General features: G+C 40.7%; 1 protein-coding gene across 1 annotated transcript in view; it reads left to right on the plus strand.

Annotated features, from left to right (window-relative positions):
• Positions 1-20,408, plus strand: part of BMPER (BMP binding endothelial regulator) — a gene marked incomplete at both ends in the record, with an annotated part of 145,687 nt that extends 125,279 nt beyond the window's left edge. The window contains 2 exons of the mRNA XM_084260858.1: positions 13,310-13,440; positions 20,227-20,408. Coding sequence (XP_084116984.1) covers positions 13,310-13,440; positions 20,227-20,408 — 313 coding nt within the window. The remainder of the gene's footprint in view (positions 1-13,309; positions 13,441-20,226) is intronic.
• Between the last annotated feature and the right edge of the window lie 6,045 nt (positions 20,409-26,453).

Consider the following 26,453-nt stretch of genomic DNA (forward strand, 5'->3'; position numbering starts at 1 on the left):
AAAGGGATCTCTAAGAACCACCAGGCTTGACGTTCACAATAATATAATCTCTCTGAGAAGGTTTCAAGATAAGACAAAATTCTAATTTCTGCATGTGTGGTGCTTTCCTTGTAAGTGGGCAAGGTAAGGTCTGAACGCAGCTGACATCCATGTGGAGTGTGCTGAACATGTGCAAATCCCCATGGAGGTGCTATGTGATTTCATCAACCCATTTGGTAAGACAACTAATGTTAAAATTCATATTCCTCGAGTTTTACTGTAATTGCATCAAAAAGCAAGATATCCAATGCAATGCAAGGGCAACTGAGTATGCAAGGCTTTCGTCTAAAGTGTGACACATAGCGTATTGCATTACTGACCTGGGAATGGAAAAGGATCAAACCTGTACACATACGCACACACACACACACAGAGAAAGAGGAAAGTACAGCATAATGGTACTGGTTCTGGTTAACAGGGATCTTATCTGCAAGGTTCACATGGAAGACAGAGACGGTTTGATACAATATACTGGAGTGTTTCTTCTGAAGTATTTTGAGGTATGAGTCCTGGCCTCATATCTCTATGAGAGATTATGAGAAAGCAGAGGCTTAAAGCTGGCTGTATCAAGACAACTTCAGAGAGCAAGGAGAAACCACGCTGCTTTCTGTAGCACTTTCTGCAGAATTCATCATGAATCAAAGTAGAAGGCTCAGTCTTTATCCAGGAAGGTTAGATCTGAAGGTGAGACACCTTCAGAAGACCAGACCCTGGCTACATTATGAGGTAAATTGCGTCTGAAAGGCTTGATCATTTCCCCTGGTTTTAAAGTGTGTAACTGTTTGCCAGTGCTCATGAAATCTTCTAAGCAGTATCCCTGGATGCTACTTTTAATATGCAGAACTGATGGGGTTTAAGCAGCTATGTACAGGTTTCTTTACACTCCTGTGATCCTACTGAAGTGTCTCGTATTTTCTTTGAGTTCATATTGGTAGGCATAGTTTTCATTCTGTCTCCCAAATGTCTCTTGACTGTAAGAGCTGTTACAGAAGCGTAACAAGATTTACTCCACTTTACTCACACACCATTGCCTGCTCCAAGGGGACAGGCGTATGGCTGCCTCTTGTCCAGAACCCTGTCTTTTTTTTTCTCCTGAACTGCTGGTACTGCATTGCTCTTCTTTCAGTGCAGTTATTTCTGATATTCATGTGGGCTGCATCACTGAAACAAGAGAGGGAACAGGGAGAGAAGGGAGGGAAGGAAGAGCTTCTAATGTTCTCTTATTACTCAGTTCCCCTCCCCTGATTCATGACTAACACCTCCTCTTCTCTGCTGATATATTCCTTTGCTCATTCTGGTTAGGTATCTCAGCTGAAATCCAATCATATGGGTAACATTTGGATGCATACCATCCTGTTCATTATGATGTGATCATTTTTGATTTACTTATTGCTTAGTAACAAAAGTTTCTTTTGCGCGTGATAAAAATCAAGTTAAATAACTGGTCCCAGAATAGTGGCTGAAAATCAATCAGGAGGAGCTTTTACTCCTGCCACTTTGGCTCAAGACTGAAACGTTTCGTACGGTAGCGCTGCTACGAATAAGCTGGGCTTCCTTATTAATGTAATAAAACACAGACCATCCTAAGGGGATGAGGGAGTTGCATTCCAAAACTTGCACTGTGAGCAACTAAAGTTTAATGGAAAACTTTGAAAAGATTCTATTAAAGAACGATTTTCCTTCTATATATCATACGCTCTATTTTATGCTTTCCTTGCTCCCTCCCTTTTTTTCCTTACTGGCATGAAAAACAGGATCTTTGTTTTGACAGAGCTAATCCGCTCATGCTTTCATACAGGCCCTCAGGCTCCCCACCTGTGGAAGGATCCATGGGAGCAGAAATACTACTGAACGGGTGCCACATGCTCACCTCAAAGGGAAGAAATCAGTGGCCTCCCAGAGGTATGGGCTGTAAACATTGTTGTTCCCGAGGACCCAAGGAGAACATGAACTATGAATCCTGCGTAACCTCCAGCAACAGCTTTTCCTTCCTTATTGCCTTCTGGGATTTCCTCCTCCTGTCAGCTGGGCTTCTTCAGAAGACCTGCTGCACGGGCTGCTTTGCCACAGCTGTGCCGCCTCCCTCTTCCCAAAGACTGAAAGGCACACTCAGCGCTGACACTTTCTACCCGCAGTCTTCACTGGTGAGGAAGGTTTAAAGTAGCTTGGAAGCACTGCCAAGTTTGACAGCAAGCTTCATAACAAAATGGTACAGCTCTGACATCTCTCTGACGCTTCTGTGAGGAGGCTAGGAAAGATTTTATGGAGTGAAAAGTGATGGAGAGAGAACAAATTGTTTTGTGGCACCATCAGGCACATGCTCAAGGTGGCTGACACTGTGTACTGATCTGCTCCATAGAGCCGCTGCCTAGCCAACAAAAAGCGGCAAAGTCAAATTCAGATCTTTAGGACTTTGTATACATGACAAAGTCCAGAATTTTTCTTAGCATCTGCCACTGGGCATCAGCCACAGATGAGCAGGAAAATAACCCATGATCATGATCATTCTGTGATAGGGAGGGTTAGCTCATACTCCATGGCCAGCATTTCTCTTCAAAGACTGCTGATTCACATCAGAGCTGTCTTTGTAGGTAGCCAAGTAAATGACTGTGCCCAAACTAACACACTGAAAGGTATGTTTGTCATGAAGGACAGCAAAACTTGGCTCCACCTGCTTGTATCATCTCGTTCCACCTCACCCAAAATTAGGTCATTCTGACTTTATAACATCCATGTGGGTTCCTGTGGCCCCTAGGCCAGGCTGGTATGTCATGGAGTCACTATGTCTAGTACAGGAAATTTTAATTCATAGCATTTCAATTCAGGAAGCTTGAATTTAATGTTTTGCAATGTCCTGAAAGTCTGGATCCTTCAAAGCCTTGAAGTACAGAACTGAAAAAAGCAAAAAATAATAAATGCTGATGACAGTTCTGAGTCTTGGCACCCATGTTGTCAGTAGGAAAATCCCCATTAATTTCACTGGAGACAGCGTTTCATCCATTGCATTTTCAGGCTCTCTGTGTTGTTTTGCAATTGAGATCTTGCACTCAGGAAGGTTGAAGACACATAGTAGTCGTATGCAGAGCATCCCACCCAAAACTTTCTGCATATGAAGTAACGAAGTCAAACTGACCAGAGGCCAAATCAGGTCTCTGCCTCCTGGCTGAGTCCTGTATCACTATCAAACTGTTCTGCTTACCCTCTGATCTATTAAACCTTGAATGGGATTGCAGAGGTGCTGCCACAAGCTTAATACAGCCTTCCTCCATGGGATGCAGGACCTCAGTATCAGGATGCCAGTTGGGTTTGTGCCCACCAATGCCTGTGTGGTCTTGAGGTCATGCAGAGCATAAAGAGAGGTGCCTGAGGAAACGTAAAAGCCGGACCTAAGCCTCCATCCAAAAGAAGGTCAGCCTTGCTAAGGTCAGGGTGGCCAAGCCTGGACTGCATGTTTGAAATCCGGTGTCATGCTTTCTATGCCTACGCCTTTGTGTGGACCTGGGCCAGGACCACACAGGAAGCCATAAACCCGGGAACAGAGTGGGGTTGGGGTTTTTTTTGGTGTTTCAATTCAGGTAAGTTGTCTCTTACACCACTTTTTTGCAAGTCCTATTTTTTAGCAGCTGTCTTTGATGAAGAGCAAACAGGTAGTCCTCTGAGATTAAATGTACTGTGAGTGTGTGACAGGCTAGGAGGGTAGCATGCTCAGTGAGCCCGACTTTGCTGAAACAAGACTTTGGCTTTTGGTTTGTAAAGGGAGCAAGATGAGGAGGAAAGCTATTTTCTAAGCAGCGGTCTCCTATCTGCTCTTTCCCTTGCTCTCTTCCGTTCATATTCCATCCAGAGCCAGCAACTTTTTAAATGCTCTGCAGCCACCTAGAGGAAAAATATGCTTGATTGAAGTTAATTTTATATGGGCTAAGCCAGGGAGTGGGTTCTGCAGAGTATAAGAATGCGAATTTCTGAACTAGCCAGACTGTTTATTATTATATCGCAAGACCTCCTTGGAAATATATACAGTGAATCATCATCAAAGGCTGAAGATAACTTCAGTTTATGTTTACACGTTGGAAATATTTCCTGCTTTGTGTTCTCATTGTGATTATTATGGGATATGACATATTTTTATGACAGATAGCATAGCAGGGCCACAATATATTTTGTTGGTAGAGAGAAGGAGATGATCTGTTTTGAATTTTCATTTTAGAAGATTTAAATCTTGTGTTATTTTATGTGTCTATCTCATGACTACAGCAATATGCTATTAGTATATCTACATAGTTTATATTTCTGTAGTGCCATGACTTCAAAACTTCTCAGTAATTTTTGAGGTTCTATCTAGGATGTTTATAATCTCCCGAAAAACCTCTGGCTTTTCTCAGATGAGGACTGTCACATGGAATACACTAATGGGCTCTCCATCTACTGGAGTGAAAGTGATGCAGTCAGATTAATTTAGTCTATGGCATGTTCATAGGCACTGTATGAAGCACAGTAACAAAGTTTAACTGTTGATTGAAAGTACTACTTGAATGCTATAAAGTTAGATATTAAAACATGTCTGTCAGTTTGAAATTGAATGGAAATGACTGGTTTTATCCTCTTTAGATAAGATATGACACTTTAGTCTCCACTTGTGCTCGCAGAACTGGAGACTGGGTGGACTCTTCCTTAAAAATCAAGTCTAGACATGGAGAAAAAGATAAAATTTTATGTCAATTACATAATGCAAAAGCTCAAAATGATGATAGATTTTCCAAGGTAGCTATGCCAGGGAACACTGAAAATTCCATTACGACAGGGTGTCTCTGTCATAAGGCAAATTCACATTAGCAGTACAGCTGCTAAGCTAAGCATGTGCATGCAGTGAATGGAAGTGTAAAATACTAGTATAGATTCTGAGAAGGCCCACTAAGGCACCCCCCATTCCTTTTCCTTTAATAAGAAAGACTTAGTATACGCATCTGATGTGGTGAAGTAGCTTGAATACTGCTGTGTTATGTCAGAACTGGATCTGTAATAAGGAATCTTACTGGCTTAAGAAATTCAAAACAGGAAATTGAAAAATTTAGGAATTTTTCTAGGTTGTGGCTTCTGAGGGAGAATGATGGGGTTCTGGAGACACAAGGTAGGTCAGCTTGGGCAAAACACACTGCCATAGGAAACCAGTGATGAGCACATAGGCTTGTAGACCTTAGACCATTTGGCCTATGAAAGATGGGATTTTTTGTAGAAACTTCTTAAGCAGTAACTTTCTTTCTGAAAATTAAACCTGTAGAGTACCTAGAGGATTTTTTTTCACCAGAGAGCCTTGAATAAATGCATGATAAGCTGTTGCATTAGACATATAATTACTGTAATCTTTACTAATTATATGATGGATATTTGTAAGTGGATGACTATGGGTATTAGTTAACTTAAGAAAACCAGGTTCTAGCTTTTGAACCTTCAGCATCAGGTTCCAGGTGATAATCCTAAATTTTCCTCTGTATCTTTTTGTTGGTCCAAACTTTTTATTGCACACAGCCTCTTTATAATGAGTTTGGAAACTGTTCTAGAACAGAGTTATTATGGTCCTTCTATTTTCCAGCCACATATGCAAACCATGGATCATGCAACAAGCCGGCAGCCAAATCCTTTTTGCAGTAATCTCACCAAAGAAAGTGGAACAAATTGTATGTATACTGCTCAGGAAAGCAAGTAAAAGAGAACATTTTTTTGATGGACACATTTCAGTGTGATATTGGGCACTTACTTGAAATGGCTTGAGAAACTTACGCTGCATGTCTTCTTTATTACAATAATGCTGTATATAAATTTATAGGTAATATACACAGATAAGTGGGTTTTAACTGTTTCACTTCTGGGGATATACTGCATATGAACTCAAACTCAAATCACTTGAGCTGTCCTGCACAGAGATATTTATTTCAAATGCCAGGAGTTCAAAGGTTGAACTCTGCTTGGCCCAGCAGAACTGAAACAGAGGGAAAGTAAAAACTCTCTCCCCCAGTTTCTGAAAGTGAGTGGGAGTACATGAGGTCAGCTCTTCAAGGGCTGTGGATGGCATTTCCATATTCTGCTGGAGCTTCTGGAGCAAAAATCCACTCTTTCTCAAGGTGGCAAGTCAGCTGCTCAATTATACCATAACCTTCAGCTCTAGGAAATATTCTAAGTCATACCAGATGCTTCTTAGAACCCAGCATGGGACTTCATTGTCTTCCTCAGTTGTGGTTCAGCTATTTCCCCATGGAGGGATTTTAGCCAACCTTTCCATTCTCAGGACCAGAAAGAACATTTAAAGCCACAGAAGTCTGTAAGGATGTAGGCACAAGATAGAAAAAGCCTATTTGACACATTAGTAGGAGAATTATTGTGAAGAAAAAAAGTTGGGAAAGTTGCTGTATTGTTTCATTCTTTATTTGGTTCTTCCTCCTTCCCTTCTTCTAAGTGCCTTTACCACTGATACTACATAATCAGGGAGATTATAAATATTGTGTCAGGGTAGTGATGTCACAAGAACTTTATGCAGTTTTAGAAAGAATTCCAGAACATTTCATTGTTGATTTTACCATATTCTTATGGGTAATGTTGGTTAAGGCAATAAAATGCAATTCTGGCACAGCATGCCCTTTATATAAAGGTTAAAAATACACACAGAACACTCTTTTTGGCGTTTTCCAAAAGCTTTTGGATAATACTTTTAGCAGCATGTAGTATAGGCTTATGATGATATTGTGCAGCACATGCTTTTTCAGAGGTCTACATGGACCTTCATTTATTCAGTGTCTGGAAAATACTATTTCTGCTTACCCTTTGTGAGTAAAGTATGGGTTATGGCTTTTTTTTAAGGAGATGGATATGCAAAGAAATCAAAATTGAATTGCTGACTGTCTCTGCTACGTTGGAAATTACCAACAGTAATTACCACTTGCATTTAAAGCATCCTTTTTCCAAGTTGACTGAGCTCCTCTAAATAGTGGTGAGTGCCTTGGCAAGGCAGGAATGGATGTAGATATCTTGTGTGATTCTGTTTAATTATCTCTGAGTGCCAAGTCTATATCTGGAGCAGGAACAATTGCACTCAGAGATAAATTAGGACTGAATGTGTGTGTAATGTGACTGTTATGCCCTAGAAATCTTAGAGCACATGCAGCCCTTGCCCTTTGGTAGACTTTTGTATTTTATAATTTCTTTCTGCTTTGCTCCATGGGGCAATACAGTCCAGGGTTGACTCAAATTTGTGCAAAAAACAGGGATCACGATAAGATTGAACGCGTGATTCAAATGCCTACTGCTGCAAACTCCTCCTCTGCAATCTGCCAGAAATAACTGTGATATTCTCAAGCATTATGGCCACTGCTCCCTTTATAGGAATGAGATTTCCCCATGGAAAGCATATGCCTGCAGTAGATTTGCTATGCACTGCTCACCAAAGATGAGCTGCGAGTTCCCTTTCTACTCCCACATTTTTAGGGGGGTTTTGGAGCCAGTTCAGCAGTGTGGGAGTTCTTATACCACGGGGGAGTATCCAGAACAAAGCCTGTGTAGGCTGCCTGCCACTTTTTCTGGGAACTTTCCCACTCACTGGAAAAGCGGGTCAGGGCACTGATGGTTTGACTTTGTTGTGGACGCCTTTATCTGATCCCCAATTTAAGGCAATGTTACCATTGTTCTGTTGAGTGGGAAAAGCACAGAGGGAGTGCAGATACAGTTACCTGGTCTTGGAAGAAAAGATCCTTGAAAATGACTGCCTTTGCTGGATGAAACAGTCTGTTCCCCAGGCAAGTGCTTTGAACAAATACTCAATAGATGTAAGGGCTTCTGTGTTTTCAGCAGCCTCCAAAATTACCTTCCTCATGAGTTATTTGCTGCTTTTGCATTAATATTAGTAAATTCTGGAGAAAGAGAGTGATCTTAAGCCTCTGATCTCGAGCCTCAAAGCTTATTATAAAAGGTCTCTGGCTCTACATACCATGCTTCAATACTTCGGTATGATTAAACATGCACATACAGACAAGAGAGTTTGTGATAACAACAGCATGAGCCTTTACATTATTCATCGGAATATGGCTCATCTTCTCATCTTCTTACCTTGTGAAATGATGTCTCTAGCTGGGGCCACAAATAATGGCAATTCCTTGGAACTTTAGAAGAAGAACAAGCCAAACTTTCCTAATGCCATAATTCCTGATAGAAGCCACTGGCTTTTATTTTTCTTGTAAAGAAAGAGAAGCCTAATTTTGGATCAGGAAAAATTAATTCTGAGTTTTGCTGCTGAATTCTAAGCACTCCAGTGTGATTGTAGGAAGTCAAACTGGCTGTTGCGTAGAGTTTAGCTATTCTCATAAGTAGTGCTAAATTAGGGCAATTTATATACATCAATAAGAATTTATCCCAAGGAGTCTGTCTCAAAGGATGGTGGAGCTGGAAATTAATCCTCCTTTCTTGGCAGATGACCCTTCAGGCTTTGGGTTTTGCAAGTGCATGGCTTATCTCAGAGATAGAGGACAAACCCCTACATCACCTGGGTGTGGTGGTGCATTATCTTGTATTGCCTTTGTAAATTCTGCTGAGACATACTGATAGAAAGAGGCATGTGTTAGAGTTTGCCACCTGTGTAGAGCCACTTGAAGATACCAAAAGATTTGAAAAATGGACTACATCACATTTCTGTTGTCAAATGTGAAAAAAAAAATGCAAAAAGAAATAATCCCTCCCCAAATGGCTTGTTGTGGTTTTGAATTTGTGTGTGCTGCAAAGGAAAAGGAACTGCACATGTTCAGCAAGTGAACATCTGCAATTTCAATCCCGCGTGGCATGGACTAAGGCTGTAGGATTCATTGCTGTCGTCTTTACTTCTTCTCCTTTTTTAATAGTGCATGTAGCACAGGACTCAGTTCTTTGCCCTTTGTGGGACTTGGAGACTTTCCATGGTTTAATGTGAAAAAGGGCTGTTGCTGAAGAAGTGTACTCATCCAGCTCGCTTTGAAGATGTGACAGCAGTGAGCACGTGTTTGTCTCCTCCAAGGGTGTGTCCCACAGCTGCTGGATGCCTTCACTTTCATGGATGTCCCCTTGCAACAGTTTGTGATTATAGTCACCCAATTAGCACCATCTCTGACACACAACCAGCAGGCAGCATAGGAAGGCATCAAAAGGAATCACAGTGGAGCACTTGGTACCAGTTGAAGGCTGAGAGGTTGGTTGTGCTCCGGTGCTTATTTGGAGCAGGCACTCCAGATAAAGTGTATTCCATCACAGACAAATACTTTTTAGAAGTGTAGGTGTCCTTAAAATTTGCTTTTGGACTACATCATTGCATCTCTATATGATTTCACTAAGGGCAAAGCTAAGGCTGCCTGAACTACCTAGTTTGTATTTCCATAGCTGATAAAATAGCTTCCTTTTGTAAGTACTTTGCACTGCAGTTTTCCTGTAGGATTATTTCTATATGACTGTAATGTTTTTTGATGTTTAAGCTTCTGATATGTGTTCTCAATTTTACTTCATTTAAGCAAATGTTTTGGTCTTGGTAAAGAGCCACAATACCTTGGAAGACCCAAAGTGTCTACTGGTGTGCAGTACAGTAACTCATCAGTATGGCTTCATTATTTTCATAATTCCAAAGTTTTATTAAAAGTGTATTTTTCTGTTGTTTGAACAGTCCAGTCAGATTAGAATGCAGATAAGCCTCTGCATATATGCAGTTAGTGTCACTGAATCTATTTATCAGACCAGGATAGCAGAAAATAGTTTTTGAAATTTATCCATTACTGGAAAGGGTTAACAACAAAAGAAAAAAATCTGTGGGCACACCAAAGATTTTTGCAAGAAGAAATGGTTAGGGCAGCACACAAGAATCAGTTTTTAATAGTGAAGCATCCTGTAATAACCCTCTAATAGAACAGTAACAACTGTAACTGTGAGAAATTTAATTAGAAGTGAGAAGTAAACAAATTTTGGAAAAAAATACATACCCCAAAGTCAAAGCTTGCTCATGGGGTATGGCCAGGTCCCCCTCACTAGCCAGCCCCCCAGAGGACAGACATCATTTGCTTCCACATCCTTTCCCAGAACCGTCCTTGGGCTCCCATGGTGGCTATCGAACAGAGCAGGTACCTGTTCCCTGCCGATTTCAGAAGGGATATGAAAAGAACCCTCTCGTCCAACTGCAAATCTATCTAGATACAATTAGTATGTTAAACTTGCCAGCAAGGAATTTCATTAGGAAAAAAAAAAGAGATGGTTTTATTTTGATTGACTAGGTTTGGCATCTGTGGATATAGTTTCCTTTGCTCTCATTTTTCATTTAATCTTAATTAATTAATTATTTAAACCTTACAAATAATTAGCAATTGTAACTCATTAATAAAGATGCTCAATCTGATGGTTGCTCTGCAGCCAAGCCTACTGCTCAAGCCCAGCAGCTGTCACCAGGATTAAGCACTTCAGGAAAATAAAAATTACGCAAGCAATTAGGCACGCAATGAATCAGAGAACTGTTTGTGTTGCATGTGGCACGGTACCTTCCTTAGTGGACACCCATGCTGAACTGTGTAGCAGAAATCATGCTGATCCCAGCAGAACTGGAAGTGTTTTAATCTGAATGTCCAAGTCCATTTCAATTCCAAGGGCCAACTGCATCCCACTGACCATATCCACCTAGGGGCTAAACTCTTTGCCCCCTCAAATAGCATGGCTGCCCTCCCACGGTCTGCCCTGGCCTCCCTAATTCCCCAGACCATGTCCAGGCTTGGTCAGAATGAGTGCTAGCGTTGCCACAAGCATAGTAATGATTAAAAAGACTGGGTAACTGACGGTGAGCTTGCAGGATTCCTGACCTGATGTGAGTGCCTGAGATGGGTGTGGGTGCATTGCCTCAGTGCAGGAGGTGGTATTCCTCTCTGAGTTAAGGCTAAAAAAAAAAGTCTTTATGCTCTAAAAAGCAGAAGTGCCACCTCAGGTTTAGGATTTCATTATTTCTAAGGCAGGAAGTCAGTGAACGTGTTGCCAACTTGGCACTAACAAGCATCTCTAAACACCGTGGGCATTAATAATAACTAAATCTGAGTGGAGAGCAGTGAAATGTGATTGATAGAGGCTCGCACAGAAACAGATGATGAAATGGCATCTTGATAAAGGACTCTATCTGTGGAGATTACTATAGGCTCTCTTTGTGATAATAATTTGCTGCAGTAGCAAACAAGCATCTACTTCACTGTGAAATGAGACATGCACCTCCTAAACGGCAAGGGATATATGGAGCAGTGCCTGCTGCAGGTATGCTAGCAAGAGATCAGAGATGTGCAGTGTCCAAAGGAAACAGTGTAAAGTTATTTACTGTGTCAGGTAAAAAGGTGACCCTTTGTGCTTACACAGGGTCTTTTATCAGCTAAAAACGTCAAACAATGCCAAACATGTTGTGCTAATCTGTTCATTGCAGCCAATCAGCTGTGATACCCATACAGCAACATCTGTTCCTGGGAAATATGTAAAGGAACCTACTGCACAACTAAAGCAAAATAAAACCACATTGTCCCTAGAAAGTGAAGTTATTTCAAATGAAAACCTCTGGTCTGTAAATACGAATATGCTATATATTTGATCCAAAGTAATTCCATTTATACACAGTACATATATATTGGTGAATGCTGGACATTACCACTTACCTTGCTTACTTGTCACAGTGAATTTTTAGGTAACTACTCTACTGACAGTATAATTATTAAAAGCTCATGGAAATGTCAAGCAGAACTTACAGGTTTAACTCTATGAATTGTCACTGAAATAGCCAGTGATTTTGCCTAGGGGGGTATACTCCTCTTTAAGGGGCACTGTTGGATAAGCAGTCGGTGTTTGAGGACCCTGTATCCTCTCTCCTAGTTCTGAATAAATGATTCCAGATTGCTCTAAAGCATTTTATGTGCTGCATCAGAACTCCTGGTCACTTTAACTGAGGTACTTGCACTTTTTCCAAGCTATTGCCTGTTCAGCTGTGGGGAAAGTTACTGGAAAACAGCCTATATCCATCCTCTTCCTTTAGACAATAGCATTTTTGTTCAACAGCAAAAGCAACTAACATGGAGAGCTCTATTTCTTACTTCAGTCCTTGGTCTTTCTGGAAGATTTGTGCCTCTCACAAATGTTGCCTTGTCCTCTCAGCAACGGAGAAGTCCCTGAAAGTGCATGGAGCAGGGGAATTCTTCCCATTGGTGTCCAAGGTGCATGCACAGAGCACCCTCAGTGGAAAGCAGAGGAACCAAGGGGATGATTGTTCAGAGGGCTGAGTCTGTCTTTCCCGCACTTTGTCCCTGCCTTCTCATGATTGCACTTGGAGCATTAGATACTTGGGATTTCTTGAATTTGCATTGCTGTGTTTGCAGAAACCTCTTAAGCATTTTGCATAGGAAGAAGCTGCCGACTGCAAATCCGTTGGCTCTTGCCAGTTATATTTTAGGTCTGTGCCAAATGGGCACACGTTCTGGATGAGCTAACTTGAAATATAGTGGTGACATATGCAGTAGCAGTTTCACTTAGGGCCATGTTAGCAGCTTTGCTGCCTGCTATGTTTTGTGGTGATTCCATCTTATGCAGTGGAAGAAGATGGTGGTATTAACAAGTGCCTGGGGGATTTCCCAGCATGAGAATTGCTCAGTTACACTGCATCAGCCCCGCTTCCTTGGAGTCTCTTAAAATCTGGCATTTAACAGTGATGCTGCTGAGAAAACAGGCCTATTACTATTATGGAGCCTTTGAAGTGGGGAGAGGCTGGAGGTGACGTAGAGACAAGGCACCATTTCTCATCCCTTGCTTGGAAGGACACGTGCTCATTATCTGCAGAAGTCATCCACTTAACATTGATACTATTATTATTGCTAAAATAATTAAATTATTACTTTCCAGGGAATAATAAAGAACCCTTTATCTTGCATTGACAGAAAAATAATTGCAAAAATGGGAGTTTGCCTTCTCCCATTGTGATCTTGGTCCTCTCTGCCTGATATTTCTTGGGTCATCTTCTCACCTCTCTGTTTCTGCATAGTTCTCTCCCTGGTGCTCTTGAGATTTCCCTGCATCAGAGCAGCACGTCAAAAAAGAGATGAGCCCTTGGGATGTGACAGCAGAGACACATTTAACTTACTTGCCATTTAGCAGAAGTAGCTGTGGCATTGAACTACAGGTGACCGGAAAATAAACCACTACAAACCTTGGACAGGTATCTGACAAAATTTTCCTTGCTTATTTGTTTTGGGGCTTTGATCCACAGGTCCTGTGTGACAGACATGTGCGAGTGTCCGGTCCATAAAAACTGCTACTGCGAGTCATTCTTGGCATACGCTCGAGCCTGTCAGAGGGAAGGGTTGAAAGTCCAGTGGGTACCTGAGCAGAACTGTGCAGGTAAGCATTTTAAGACAGCTTCTTTAAGACAGTGCATATGCTAATGGACTACTTACTATCCTCTTACTGGTGGAGGAGGATCAAAAATGAACAGGCTAGAAAGGACCAGGATTGCACCAGCAGGGAAGTTACATTTTGAGTAAGACTTCACCAGGAAAGATTTTCAACCATCAAATATTATAAATGTTTATTACACTGCAAAACTTTACACTTCTGATGTTGGTTATCTGAACATATTTCCAGGAAGAAAGACATGCCTTTTCCTTTCAGGATATGTAAACACTTGATTACAAGTAACGTTTCATAGAATCACAACATGACCACAAAGACCATATAGTTCCAACTCCCTGCCATGGGCACAGACACCTTCACTAGATGAGGTGGTCCAAAGCCCCATCCAACCTGGCCTTGGACACTGCCAGGGAGGGGGCAGCCACAACGTCTCTGTTGTGGCAGCCTGTTCCAGCGCCTCACCACCCTCACAGTAAAGAATTTCTTCCTAATATCTAATCTAAATCTGCCCTCCTTCCCCTATTACCCATTGTCCTATCTCTACCTGCCCTTACAAACAGGGTTGTCCAGCTTTTCTGTAGGCCCTGTTAGGCACTGGAAGGCTGCAATAAGGTCCCCCCAGAGCCTTCTCTTCTCCAGGCTGAACAATGTCAACTCTCTCAGCACCTCATCAGAAAGGTGGTGCAGTTCTCTGACCATCTTCATGGCCCTCCTCTGGACTTGCTACAACAGGTCCATGTCCTTTTTATGTTGGGAGCCCCAGAGCTGGATGCAGTACTCCGGGAGGGGTCTCACAAGAGCATAGTAGAGGGGCAGAATCCCCTCCCTCGACCTGCAGGCCATACTTCTTTTGATGCACCCCACAATACAGTTGGCTTTCTGGCCTGCAAGTTTAATCTCCTTTGACTTCCAGTTAAAGCACAGCTATATTTCCAAAGACAACATGCATATATGACTGCAGTAGGTTCAACAAGGGAAAAAGAGAGAAATTATTTATGAGAATATTAAAATGCAAACCTGCATTAATTTTGGTACTTGGACCAGATTCCCCATGTGATTAGGATTGCATTAACTGCAAGTAATTGTGAGTAATTGTTTCCAGGAGAAGTGGTGGCCTGTGGTCATGGGCACTTGAAGTAAAATGCAATATTGCAGATGAATATTTCCCCTGATGATGTTCTCATTAATTTAGGACATTCTATAATGGCATTGGTTTGCTTGGAAATGTGTTCAGATTTGTGTAAAGCAATTGACAGTTGTTGAAAAAAAAATGAGAAGGATACTCAGTGCTGGTCAAAGAGCTATTACTCTGTGGTCCATTTTGGTGATTGTGTGTGGCTCAGGGTCTACTCAATTTCCTTTTCTGTTGAAGGCATGATAGCAGGGATGGGTGAGTGACAGAGCAAATTACATTCGATTGACTGTTCCCGAAAGGCTCATTTTTTTGTTGCAAAGGAACAGAACAATCCAAACAGGGTGTCACTAAGTGAAAGCCCTATTCAAGGGTGTTATCTGAGACAGCGCTAACAACGTATGTAATTTTAATCTATTGATCTGGTAGCAGATCCATGCAGAACCTGAAACAGGCATCTTTTTATTTTTTTTAACCAAAGCACTTCAGACTGAGACCTCACTGTGGCAGAGGCTGCAAAAAGAATATAAAACTCCTGTCCCTGCCTTAAGGAATTTATATAAGTGTTGGCATATCACGACTTAACTAATTGAAGCTTCTTTTCACAATTTTTTTATGGCATTTTACCAAAGACAAAAAAGTTACTGAGGCAAAAACAGTCCCTGAGAGAACATTATGAAGGAATTTAAGCACACATCTTCCTTTAAAGCTATTGAAAGAAGTGTTTAAATCCACCCAAGTTTTTTTTTACCTCAGGGCAGACTTCTGAAAGCAGAGGAGAAGTTGTCTAACGTAAAAAATAAAGATAAGCTGTACGTAGTCAAGTACCCTGAAAACACATACTTAAGCATCCAATATCAAACAAATAGCACCAACTTCTACAGTAAATCATACAGTAAGCATTAAAGTCCATATGCTGCACTCCATATGTTACCAGTGGCTAGCAAAAAATTTAATCTTTAGCTTACTTTTTTCTTCCCAAAACTTGTAGTTACAATTATTGTGTCCTAATTACGGATAAAAGTTCCTGGGTATGAAACAATATATGCGTAATAAAACTTTAGCATTCTGTGACTTTCATTTCCTGCTTGACATTTCATAGCTGGTGGGATACTTGGAAGAGCTGTGTTCTGATGAAAATGGAGTATACTTATTAGTAAAGTCAGGTTTTAATTATTCTTTTGTGTGTTATAAAACCAGATCTTGTGTGGTTGCCAGTTCCTCTACCCTGACTGCTGTACGCTTAGCTCATTTTTATAATCTTTAGAAGGCTTGTGTTGTCTGGAGGACCAGCTAAACAGGATGCTCAGGAGGCTGAATTACATGTCCTGTTCCCCACATGCTCTTCCTCCTCTCCCAGTGAGGCAGAGTATCCTCTTCTAAGTCCTCCACAAATTACCGCTGCTCAAGGCTTGCTGTCGCTTGAGGTTGGCTCAGTGAGGGGAATGTCAGCTGTCATTTAACTGGCACAAGTGAAGAGAGGAAGCTAATGAGTAGTAAAAATGGTTAGATTAGGAAAGGGTTGCTAAGATCCATGGGGGAACTGAAGAAGTTTGGAAAAGGATATGGGTTTCCATGGGAAGTAGTGGGGAATGTGACCTATGATGTGTGAATTAAACAAAAAAAGAGGAGAGATGGCATGAGGGAAAGAAGAAATAAGAGAGAGGGAGAGAACTAAGAGAAGATGATACATGTGAGGGGAGAAAGAAAGAATACAGTAAGGAAGGCGTTTGAAAATGAAAGGAGATAAAGATTTTTTCTAGTCCAAGAAAGGCTAAGCAAACAGCTTACACAGTGCAACTAAGTAAACTGAAGTGGTAAAAGGTCTTGGCCCATAGTAATTTAACACTGGATTTTTGAGGGCACTGAGAGAAAGAAGGCCTAAGGATGGTAGATGGCAATAACCCCCTGCCATGGGCATGACTACACAGGAAAGAAGAAAAAGCAGGTAGAGGCTACAATAAAGTGCATATTGCCCATAGTAGCACTGATGTGCTGACATACTCCACCAGCCTCATAATAACTGAGCAGTTTTATTTTTTCATATGTAACAGTTGAACTAAAGGAGACTGAGACTATATCTGATTTTGACTTTTTCTCCTGAATCCCAGCTTCTCTGTTGTGGAATTTTCTGGCCAAAGTTAATTTCCTTCTCCCCCCCACCCCCCTTTAATTGCTTCCCTTTAATTGCTTTTTTCCATGTGAATATCTACCAGAAGGCTATTCTGACTTTTCAGTGGAAACTCATAAAAAACTTAAAAGTTGAAAAGATGAGCACAAGTGTATCATTGGAAGGTCAGTGCTCAGATCTGTTGGATTCCACTGTTAGAAGGAGATGTGAATTGCAAACACCACAAGTGACATTCAGTTTGAAAGCCCTACAAAACAGCACGAAAGCCCAAGCTGTGCAACACCAACAAAATAAGCAGGATGATTCATTGATGCACAAATATTAGCTCAGAAATTTCTGTGGAATCATATTTACCAGATATTATCCACCACGGGAATCCTTCAGCAGTTCCAAGTTAAGTATTTGGGCTGTTGTTTAGGGGAGCAAGAACTCCTCCTAAATAATTACAGCCATGTCTACAAAGACAGGCACAGACAGATACAAGTCTTCTCTGTGAAACTGCAAAACTGGTTGGAGTAAACCAGCTCTGGTCTGAAAACTATATAGCCTTATTAGGCAGGGTTTATTAGCTCAGGCACGGTGCTGTATTTATGTGACTATATGGCTTCTGGACTGGAGCTGGCTATCATCCCTCCGGCTCAGAAAGTGGTCTGAGGAAGCTCACATCTGTCATGCCAAACACATGTTCTAGAATAAGAGTGGAAAAATCCTGTTGGGACTGGTAACATTGCAAAATGCATTATTATTAGTAACTTTTGTACTTTGGGGTTGGGTTTTTGATTTTTTTTTTTTTTTTTGCTAGTGCTCTAAGGAAGTTATTACTAACAGAGCTCAGTTCTTTAAGAGAGGAATTTGCCTTAAAAGACGGGTGCAAAGGCATCACTTCTGTTTTCCATGTTTACATGGTACTGATTCATTTCAGCAGTCCCTGGGAAGCCTACTGCAGAATGTCTTCATTTTTATTTTTTAAACTGTTGATGAAGTGGAATGTTCTGGATCAATCACACCACATGTTAACAACCGAAGCACTCGACAATAAAAACCATCCAGGGAACTTAAACAGCAGCCATTGTACTTTTCTGACTTTTCCCTTGACAGCAAGTTAATAATGCCATTATAGACTGCCTACAGCAGAAAATAAAGCCATCATGTCCTCTACATGGCATCATCTGAAGGAGAAAGAGGTGTTTTGACACACCACATCCCATGTGTGGTAGAGTAGAGCTGGGGAGTATTTACAGATGCCACAGCTGCCAAGGGCAGTATGTAATATATTCTCATGTGCTCTCGGGCAGAGAGGAGGAAGTGGAAAGGAGACCTCAGCCAAATTTCCTCAGACTGGCTCAAGCACCAGAGCTCAGGTGGAACAAATGGGCTGGCTGTTACTGTGGTAAATCTTTGTGGGATAAACCCTGTGCAGCCTAAAAACTGAAGCTCACAGACCTTTCTCTGCGGAGACTGCAGGTGCTGAAGCCTAATGCTGCAGTTAGTGGTTGGTCAATTAGAGATCCTTTGAAGAAAAACTTGTTTACAGAGAAGAGGGACTAAAGCTTCTAGTAAACAGCCCTTTAAGGTAATTCATCTTGTGTGTGGACAATTACTATCTGTCTTTGAACATCTTGGTCTACTTTTCTAGACAGTTAATACATTGTTTGCAAAGCTCCTGGGAGCTCTGCACATTTTCATTTCCCCTATTATAGAGATTTGAACCCTATTCTTAACACACTACATAAGTGCAGAGTTTGTCATGGATCTAACACTAACTACACTTAGTGCTGTTTGCATTTTTTCCCCTCCTTCTGAATTTCCTGGTTTGTTTAAATTTCATTTCAGTTATTCCTTTTGTCTAGTCCCGTCTGCGTTGTGCTCGAAAGTTATCATGCAGAGCAAGATAGAAATGTTAATCTGGAAAAAAGTTCTCAACAGATCTATGCCCACAAGCAGAATAAACCTATCTTGAACATTGCTGAAAGATGTTTTTTTCCATCCTATTCAGAGTTGAAATATTGAACATCATTCAATAAAAGATGTCTCACAAAGTTTTGAGGTAGCTTGCTGCAGTGCTTTTTCATTCTTAAAGCTAGAAAGCTCTCCCCCCTCCCCCAATATCTAATATCTATCTAATATTCAGCTGTTGATTTTCTGTAACTCCAGGTAGTTTTCTGCTGTACTATCCAATTTGTCTGGTTGGATTTTCATTTTTTTTTCTTATTTAATACCTGTGTCCCGAGAACTTTGAATGCATTCTTGCAGAATACCTTCTTCTGGGCTTCTTTTCACTTATGTATAAATGCCATAAAACACATAAGAAATAAAACTTGCAAGAAGCTGATGCTGCTTTGAAGAACAGTATTTTACTGGTGGAGAGGAACCCCTTAAATTTATGTTCCCTTAGCACTAAGAGTTCCGTCTTCTGTGATACACTCTTATACATATTTAATCAATTTATTTCTGCCTATTTTCTCTTTATGAATAATAACATTACTGTAATGGCACTGTAAGCACAGTCCTCATAACAAACCAGCATTTTTCTGTCCATAACAGAACTTTTCTTTAAAAAAATGTGGTCCTTCAATCTCTCCCAAAATGGAAGAGACCTTATTAATGCAACCAACTCTCTGTAAATAGCAAAAGATGATTCTGGATACTTGAGAGTCCTTTACCATCTATAAACTATTTTATCAGTACTTGTTTTTGCCATCAGCACAGCTGTTAGAAAGAATAACAGGCTTTTATTCGCTATCGAACCATGTATTATTCTCCATGCTAAAAAGGCAGGATGTAAAATGTTAAGAGTTTAAATATTGATCTGGAGGGGGTATAGTGCTTTTAGCTGAGCTCTCAGTGGTCTCTTATGTTGGAAATGCATTGAACTGTCAGGTACATAAATCAATGAATAGATACTGGAATCATTAAGTACAAGAATCCTCATTCTGTGATCCCTTGGTAAAATAGCATAAGGCATGGAAATAATCGATTTTTTAGAAAAATCTTGTTTTAAATGGTGCTGATGAATTAACAGTGATTTGCTGCAATACACAATACTGAAAGTATAGTCACAGGAATAGAAAGTCTGATGTGGTGAATGACTCTTCCTTTCTCCTCTTCTTTCACTAGGAGTGGCACTGATAATAACTGGGTGTCCTTGTAAATGTTTCAGGAAATTTTGATAAAAGGCAGACAAATAAATAAGCAATGCTAAGCCTTAAATAGAAAGTGTAGATCTGCTTATAGATAGAAACCTTGCCAAAGCTTTATGTACTGTCAGCTGCGTTAAAAATTCTCAAACAGTTCCAGACTGCTAGGAACTCAATACCTTTTTGGTTAGGAATTTTGCTACATTAGTGATGTAAAGTAGTGTTGCATTTATATCTCTTTACAAGCAATTTTTTTTTCCTCTAGATGATGTGATTTTTTATATTTGCAGTAGAAACCAAGCAAAGAGATATGTAACTTTCCTTATGGGACTCCATGCGATATGCATATCTTGTTCCTTTTAACTGCCTTTCAGCATCCCAGTGTAAACACGGTGCAGTTTATGATACCTGTGGTCCAGGATGTGTCAAAACATGTGACAACTGGAACGAGATTGGCCCGTGCAACAAGCCCTGCGTGGCAGGGTGCCATTGTCCAGCAAATTTAGTTCTGCACAAAGGAAGATGCATCAAGCCAGTCCTGTGCCCACAGCGATGACATCAGTTCTCTTTCCACGGACTCTAATGTGGGTGGTCAAGGACCCCTTTGATGCTCACAGCCAGTGAAGGACTCCAGCTCTTTGTGTGCAGATTCTGCAAACTACACGTCTACTCACAGAGTGTAAATATGCCCCTGTGTGTGTGTATTTCTGTGTGTTTATGTATACACACATGGCACCTAGAAAGATATATAAATGTGTACTGTGTGTATGTAGATACACATATCTATACACAAGTGCCCTGAACGTAAGTACAACCCATATATTTATATATATGTCCACACACATAAATATACATCATTTCTATATATCCTAGAAGGATGAATTATTATATGTATATTTTTTGCTATAAAGTTTATGTATTATTATGTCTAGGACCCTGATTTGTAAGTCATTGTATAAATAAACCAGGTGTTTTTAATATAATATGGTGGCATGAAAAGATTGGATGACTTTGCCATTGCATAGGTTTGTCGTTTCCAAGGAAACTTTTCTAGGGCTATAGCACTGCCAGACTGGATTAGTTTCAACACAGAACCTGGATTTACAGTTGTACAGGAAACACATTTCTCTGGAGATGGAGGATTTATCTAGGAATATTGTGTACCTTAGAGCTGCATAGTGATTGGTGACAGTGCTTAATCAGGCAGAGAAAGCTGAGGATCGGCTTTTATGCTTTACTGAAATAACTGTGCAAAAGGATTTCCAAAGCTGGTTGGCCAGCTGCCAGCATAGAGATATTTCTTTCTGGAACGGCACCAAAGAGTCAGGGGCCAGATTTTCAAAAGTGTTCGGCACCCAGCAGCTCGCTTTGAAAATTTGACCACTTCCCATTTCATATCCTAATGCCCCGTCTCCGTTGTTGTGTTTGGCAGTAGCTGTGAATATACAATGAGGAGCTTGAAGAAAATATTCATGTACATATTAGCCCTTTTAACATGTTTGAAACTGCTGGGTTTGTTTCATATTTCCCCCAAATATTATGCAGAAGGCAAATCCCACTGTGAATTGGAGTGTTTGATTTCAGCGTGCCTTAAAATGTGAAATAATGCCAGGTTTAGTAACTCATTTAATTTATCAGCCTGGTTTAGAAGAAAGACAAATTCACTCTACCAAAAAACCAGTAGAGAATGTCAAATGCTAATTGGAGAACTGCAATTTATTTCCTTACTGGTCTTTTGCTTGAGGTTTACGAACATGTGGGCTCTGTGAAGTTTGCGTGACTTTTGAAGTTTCCCTGGGGAGAAGCAATAATATGAGATTTCATTAGGAACTGTTAAAAAAGCCATACAGCTTTCTCAAGCCTGAAGGGAGGGGGGCTATTTTTCTTCCACTGGAAAAACCTCTTGTAGAGCCTGATGGAACGGTCTCTGGAGATGATAGAAATCTTTGGGCATCTGATTTAGTTTTATAATGAAGTAATATCCTCCCACACAGCTACTTCCATTATGCCTTGCGTTGAAATTGCACATTGTAATACTTTTCTCCTTTAATTCTTTGCTCTCCAGGAAGTTTCACAAGGGCTGAATTTACAGTGAGTGAGTGGGTGCAACACTCTTGGCATAGACAACCTGTCTGTGATCCCATCCTGGAGGAAGATGCTGAGTGATCCTCGTTAGCTTAGGCACCACACCATCCAAAATACAGCACCAACACAGTGTTAAAAAGAGATGGGCAAATAATGCCAGGAGCATTGCACGGACGTTTGTCCAAATCTTAAACAAACTCAGCTTGATCTGGTTTTGTCCCCTTTGTGTTCATTGTCTTGGAACAATCAAATAATTCAGTTTTACTGGCAGAGAGGGTTTTGAAGCCACATACACAACTGCACTGAGAAGCAGAAGAGCAAATGTGCAGATCCCATCAGAGCAGGAAACTAGAAGAGTTTTATGTGGCTCATGTGGTAATTGAATGGTGAAGCTGAAATTTAGGACAATTGCAATTGGTCCAAGGAGTTAAAACATAAAATGGCAGTCATTAAAATAATTTAAAGCATCAGTTAGATTGAAAATCATTTCATCCTCTGAGCTTTTGATGTTGAGATATGGGCTCTAAACCATTAAAAAGGATATTTGCCCAGCTCTAGTTTAGGATAGATTTTCATTACTGATAGATTTTCATTGCTTACTGCTCAGTGTTTCTAAAACATAAATACAAAGGGAATGGTGTATAGAACCGTCCTTCCCTTTTCTTCTCCTGATGGATGAAGGTGAGTGAAAGGTGAAGAAAGAGCCCTCTGGCTCTCTCAGTCCACTGATCGCATTCAAGCAACACTTATTTGATGCCAGGTGAAGAGGTGATTCAGTCTATCTGTAGGATGAGCTCTATTTTTAAATCTTAAATGGTGCAGTTTGAAACCTGACCCACAGGTCATCTCAAAATGAGGACTCATTCCTTGGTTTAGCTTTTCACATCTGCCTAATTAAGGGCAGCCCCCTGCTTTTTGCTTAAGTGCTGTAGAGTGAGGCAAAGGGGAAAGTGGTTTTACCTCTCAGCTGTCTGATGGTGCCCTTACAGTGCTGTAGAGCTTTTCCCTCCAAACTCCGCAGTTTTCAGGTCAACAGTAAGGGATATCATCTGCACAGTTCACATGTACAGTCTAAGGTAAGGTTCTGCTTTTCTAGAAATCACCCCCAAGTTTCAACTTGGCACAGGTTTTATACCCAGGTCTGTAGCTACCCTGTGCCCAGCTGAGCTATTCAGACCAGATCAGTCCCAGCTAGAGCTGTCTCACTCCACTCTCCTGTTTGCCTCTCTTCTTCCAGGCTGTTCAAAAGTTGAAAGTCTATCCCAGTAACATCAATAACAGCATAACCACTGGCCTCAGAGTTTGGGTTGCAGCCCATCTTCGTCCTTCGTGCAGCATTCTAAATCTGCTGTCTTGGCTCTTGAAATATTACCCCTCAAATGCTAGAGCTGGAAATTTCCTGCATATCACCGGGGATTTATTTTTGACAAAATTGACTGATAATCCATTTTTGGTATGCTAAATGTGTTTAGTATGCAATAATCTGTTTTTAGTAATAGCATAAAGTTGATAATCCATATGGTATATTCACCACGTAAAACTGATGGTTGTTCAAGTTTTGATCTTGATTTTGCTTATGTAATCTTTGTGCCAATTTGTAAGGTGAAAGAGCAGAGGTTCCAAACAAAGAATGATCCAAAAGGAAAGTCTGAGAAACAGGTCTGTAATCCAACGGATGGAATCAAGGAAAGACCTGGATCAGTAGCTTCGCCATTAACCTGCTATGTGTTCCCTGGCAAGTTACTTAATATTCTGCACTTCACTGGGGAAATGAGGCTCTGGGTTTATGCATCTTTTCTTTCTTTTTTCTTTTTCTTTTCTTTTTTTTTTAACTTATTTTATAGATATAAAATGTTCTAAAATGCCATAAGTCACCAGGGGAATGTCAGCTGGCATTATACCAAACTCCTTAGGTCTGCTTTGCATCAGGTTTTCCTGTATCTCCCATATCATCATTGCTTCAAAGTCAGCTTTTAGTTGGCATATGAAGAGGTCAAGTGCGTTTACTTCTTCCTCATTTATTTTCAGTTGTGTCTATTTTTGTCATTTATATTGAGTTTTATAAACCATGGAAACAAACCATAGCCAGGCAGAGCAGTTTGAGTTGTAACCCACAGCTCTGTAGGTAGTTCCACGTCTTCCAAGAACAACTTTCTTCTATAGGGTAAGCTATGCACTTGGAGGATAAAATGAAAAGATTCTTAATATCCTATTCAAATGTGACCCCATCCTTGCATCATGTAAATAGTTTCTGTGATTGTGGGTTTCCCAGTCACCAGTTGGAAACCAGTTAATTTGGTTACAAACTTACTTTTATTAATTTAGCAGGCGTCAATTAAGCAAACAGCGCTGGGCGGCCAGAGTGTCTCAGCTCTACCAACGGCGCGCACAGTCCCCGTCCAAATTTAGGTTTTTATAGTCCTTCAGTTCCGGGTCCCGATTGTTTCACTGAGGCTTCTTCTGCACATGCGCCAGTTGTTGTTAGGGGGTCGTCTTCTACCTCCTGGTGGTCGATGGGATGAAGTTGCTCCTCTTCCTCACTTGTCCCTTAGTTGACCCCCCTCCCATATTTAGTCATCTTTAAGAGCAAGCTCATTCATTGGCTACTTAATTTCTATGGTTTCCACTTCTAAGTTACCTATAACTCAATTCTATGCTTCGTTAGCAACTAATAATATACTTTACACAATCATTCTTACAAAATCAGAATGTTATGACCTGTTTCAAGGTACATGTGGTTTACTGAACAGAGGCTCATCTAGCACAGTTTCTAGTGGATAACCTAAAAGGAATGAGTTCTTCTCATCAGAGGCTTTTCTGCTTTTTCAAACCCAGCATTCAAATACAGTTTGACACTGCTTGGCTTCCCACTGACAGGACCTGACATATGCAATAGCTGGACTGATCTTGAGTGACTGTACAGGCATACTTTTGCTTTTGCCTTCATCAAAAGTGGGCAAGGTTATGTCAGAGCTAACAGATAGAAGAATAACAGCCCACGCATTTGCAGATGGAAAGAGAGGCAATATGAACAGTATTTAGCACCAAATTAGTGAGGTGTTTTGGGTGTTTCAGAAACAGTCCCGACTAAGGGGGAGCATTATGCCATGGCCTCAGTGTCTGACAAACAGGAACATCACACTGTATAACACTGATTGAAAGCCTGTTCTGCCATCCTTGATTTTATCTTTTTAGAAAGCCCTGTGGTGAGAGAGATGTTTCTACTTCCTTACAGAAACATTTCTAGTTTAGGATTGCAAATTTTCCAGGACAAATGCCTAACTGTGCTGCCATTACAGAATTCCTTCTGTCTCTGTGTAGAGGTTGTTGAATAGATCAGTGTTTCTAATGCAATAATCACCATGACAGAGTCTATAACCACAAAATAAGATTCTCCCATGAACACAAGATAGCTCTTGATCTCTCAGGTGGCCATGGCACTGTGTTAGAATGAAGATGGTACAAAAATGTGAGGAAATAAAAAGGCAGGATGGAAGAACAAAGGTAAGAGGCAAAGGAGAAAGGAGTAATAGGACATATTTGGCAAGAACCAAACTGAAAGTGTTCTCTGACAAAGGCAAAGCATGTCCATACTCCCTGAACAAAAAAACCCACAACAACCCACCAACCGCTCCAACCCCCCGAATTAACCATAAAGGAACCATATGTTGAGATATGAATAGAATAGGTATACATTGCTAGGTATAGAAATACATAATTAAAATAAAAGTATGAGGTGGTATTCCTACTTTTCTCACAACCTCTTAAATCACAGTAGAAGAAGCCACCAGTGTTAAGAATCTTATTTCCTGGACTGTTATGAGGCAAACAGCTGCAGAACTGAGTTCTTGTGCTTCCACTAGCACAACAAAACTGTTTTGGTTTCCTTCAGGGCATATGTTTTCATGAACACACATAATTTCCCAGTCTACAACTGTCAGAACAAAGGCAACAAATGCACTTTTATGAATAGTCTTGTTCCTGCCTTTGAGATAAAAATTGCAAGTGCTACTTAGTACTAAGAGGGCACAAGTTTTCTTTTTGACAATACTGCTTTTACCAGGCTGCAACACGGCTCAGCATGAAGCAGCAGCACGTAGCATTTGCTATTTGCATGACTTTACCCTTTTCATTGAGAGTGATGAGTTAATGCTAGCCCTGCCTACAGGAGGAAGTTGGCTCTAATGGCCTATGGGGGGAGCAAGGAGGCATTGTCTAATTACCATCAATAGCGCCTTGTATTTCCCAAAGTGGTGCTTATATTTTTGGTATCAATGGAATTCGATTCTGCACATGGAAGTGAAACGATGGGAATGTAGGAATTTCCTGCCTTAGACCCACGTTTTTGTCTTTTCCAGTGGTGAAGAAATGCTTCAAAGCATGCTTCAAAGAGCAGTATGTGAGCCTCATAATGGACAGCTATGTAACAACCTGTTCATAGCAGTAATTTAGGCTTATACTCTGGCAGTAAGTGGTTGGTACTTTAATAACCCAATCTTTCAAAGCACTTAACTAT

This window comes from Gallinula chloropus (genome assembly GCF_964237585.1).
Source record: "Gallinula chloropus genome assembly, chromosome: 2".
Lineage (NCBI taxonomy): Eukaryota > Metazoa > Chordata > Aves > Gruiformes > Rallidae > Gallinula > Gallinula chloropus.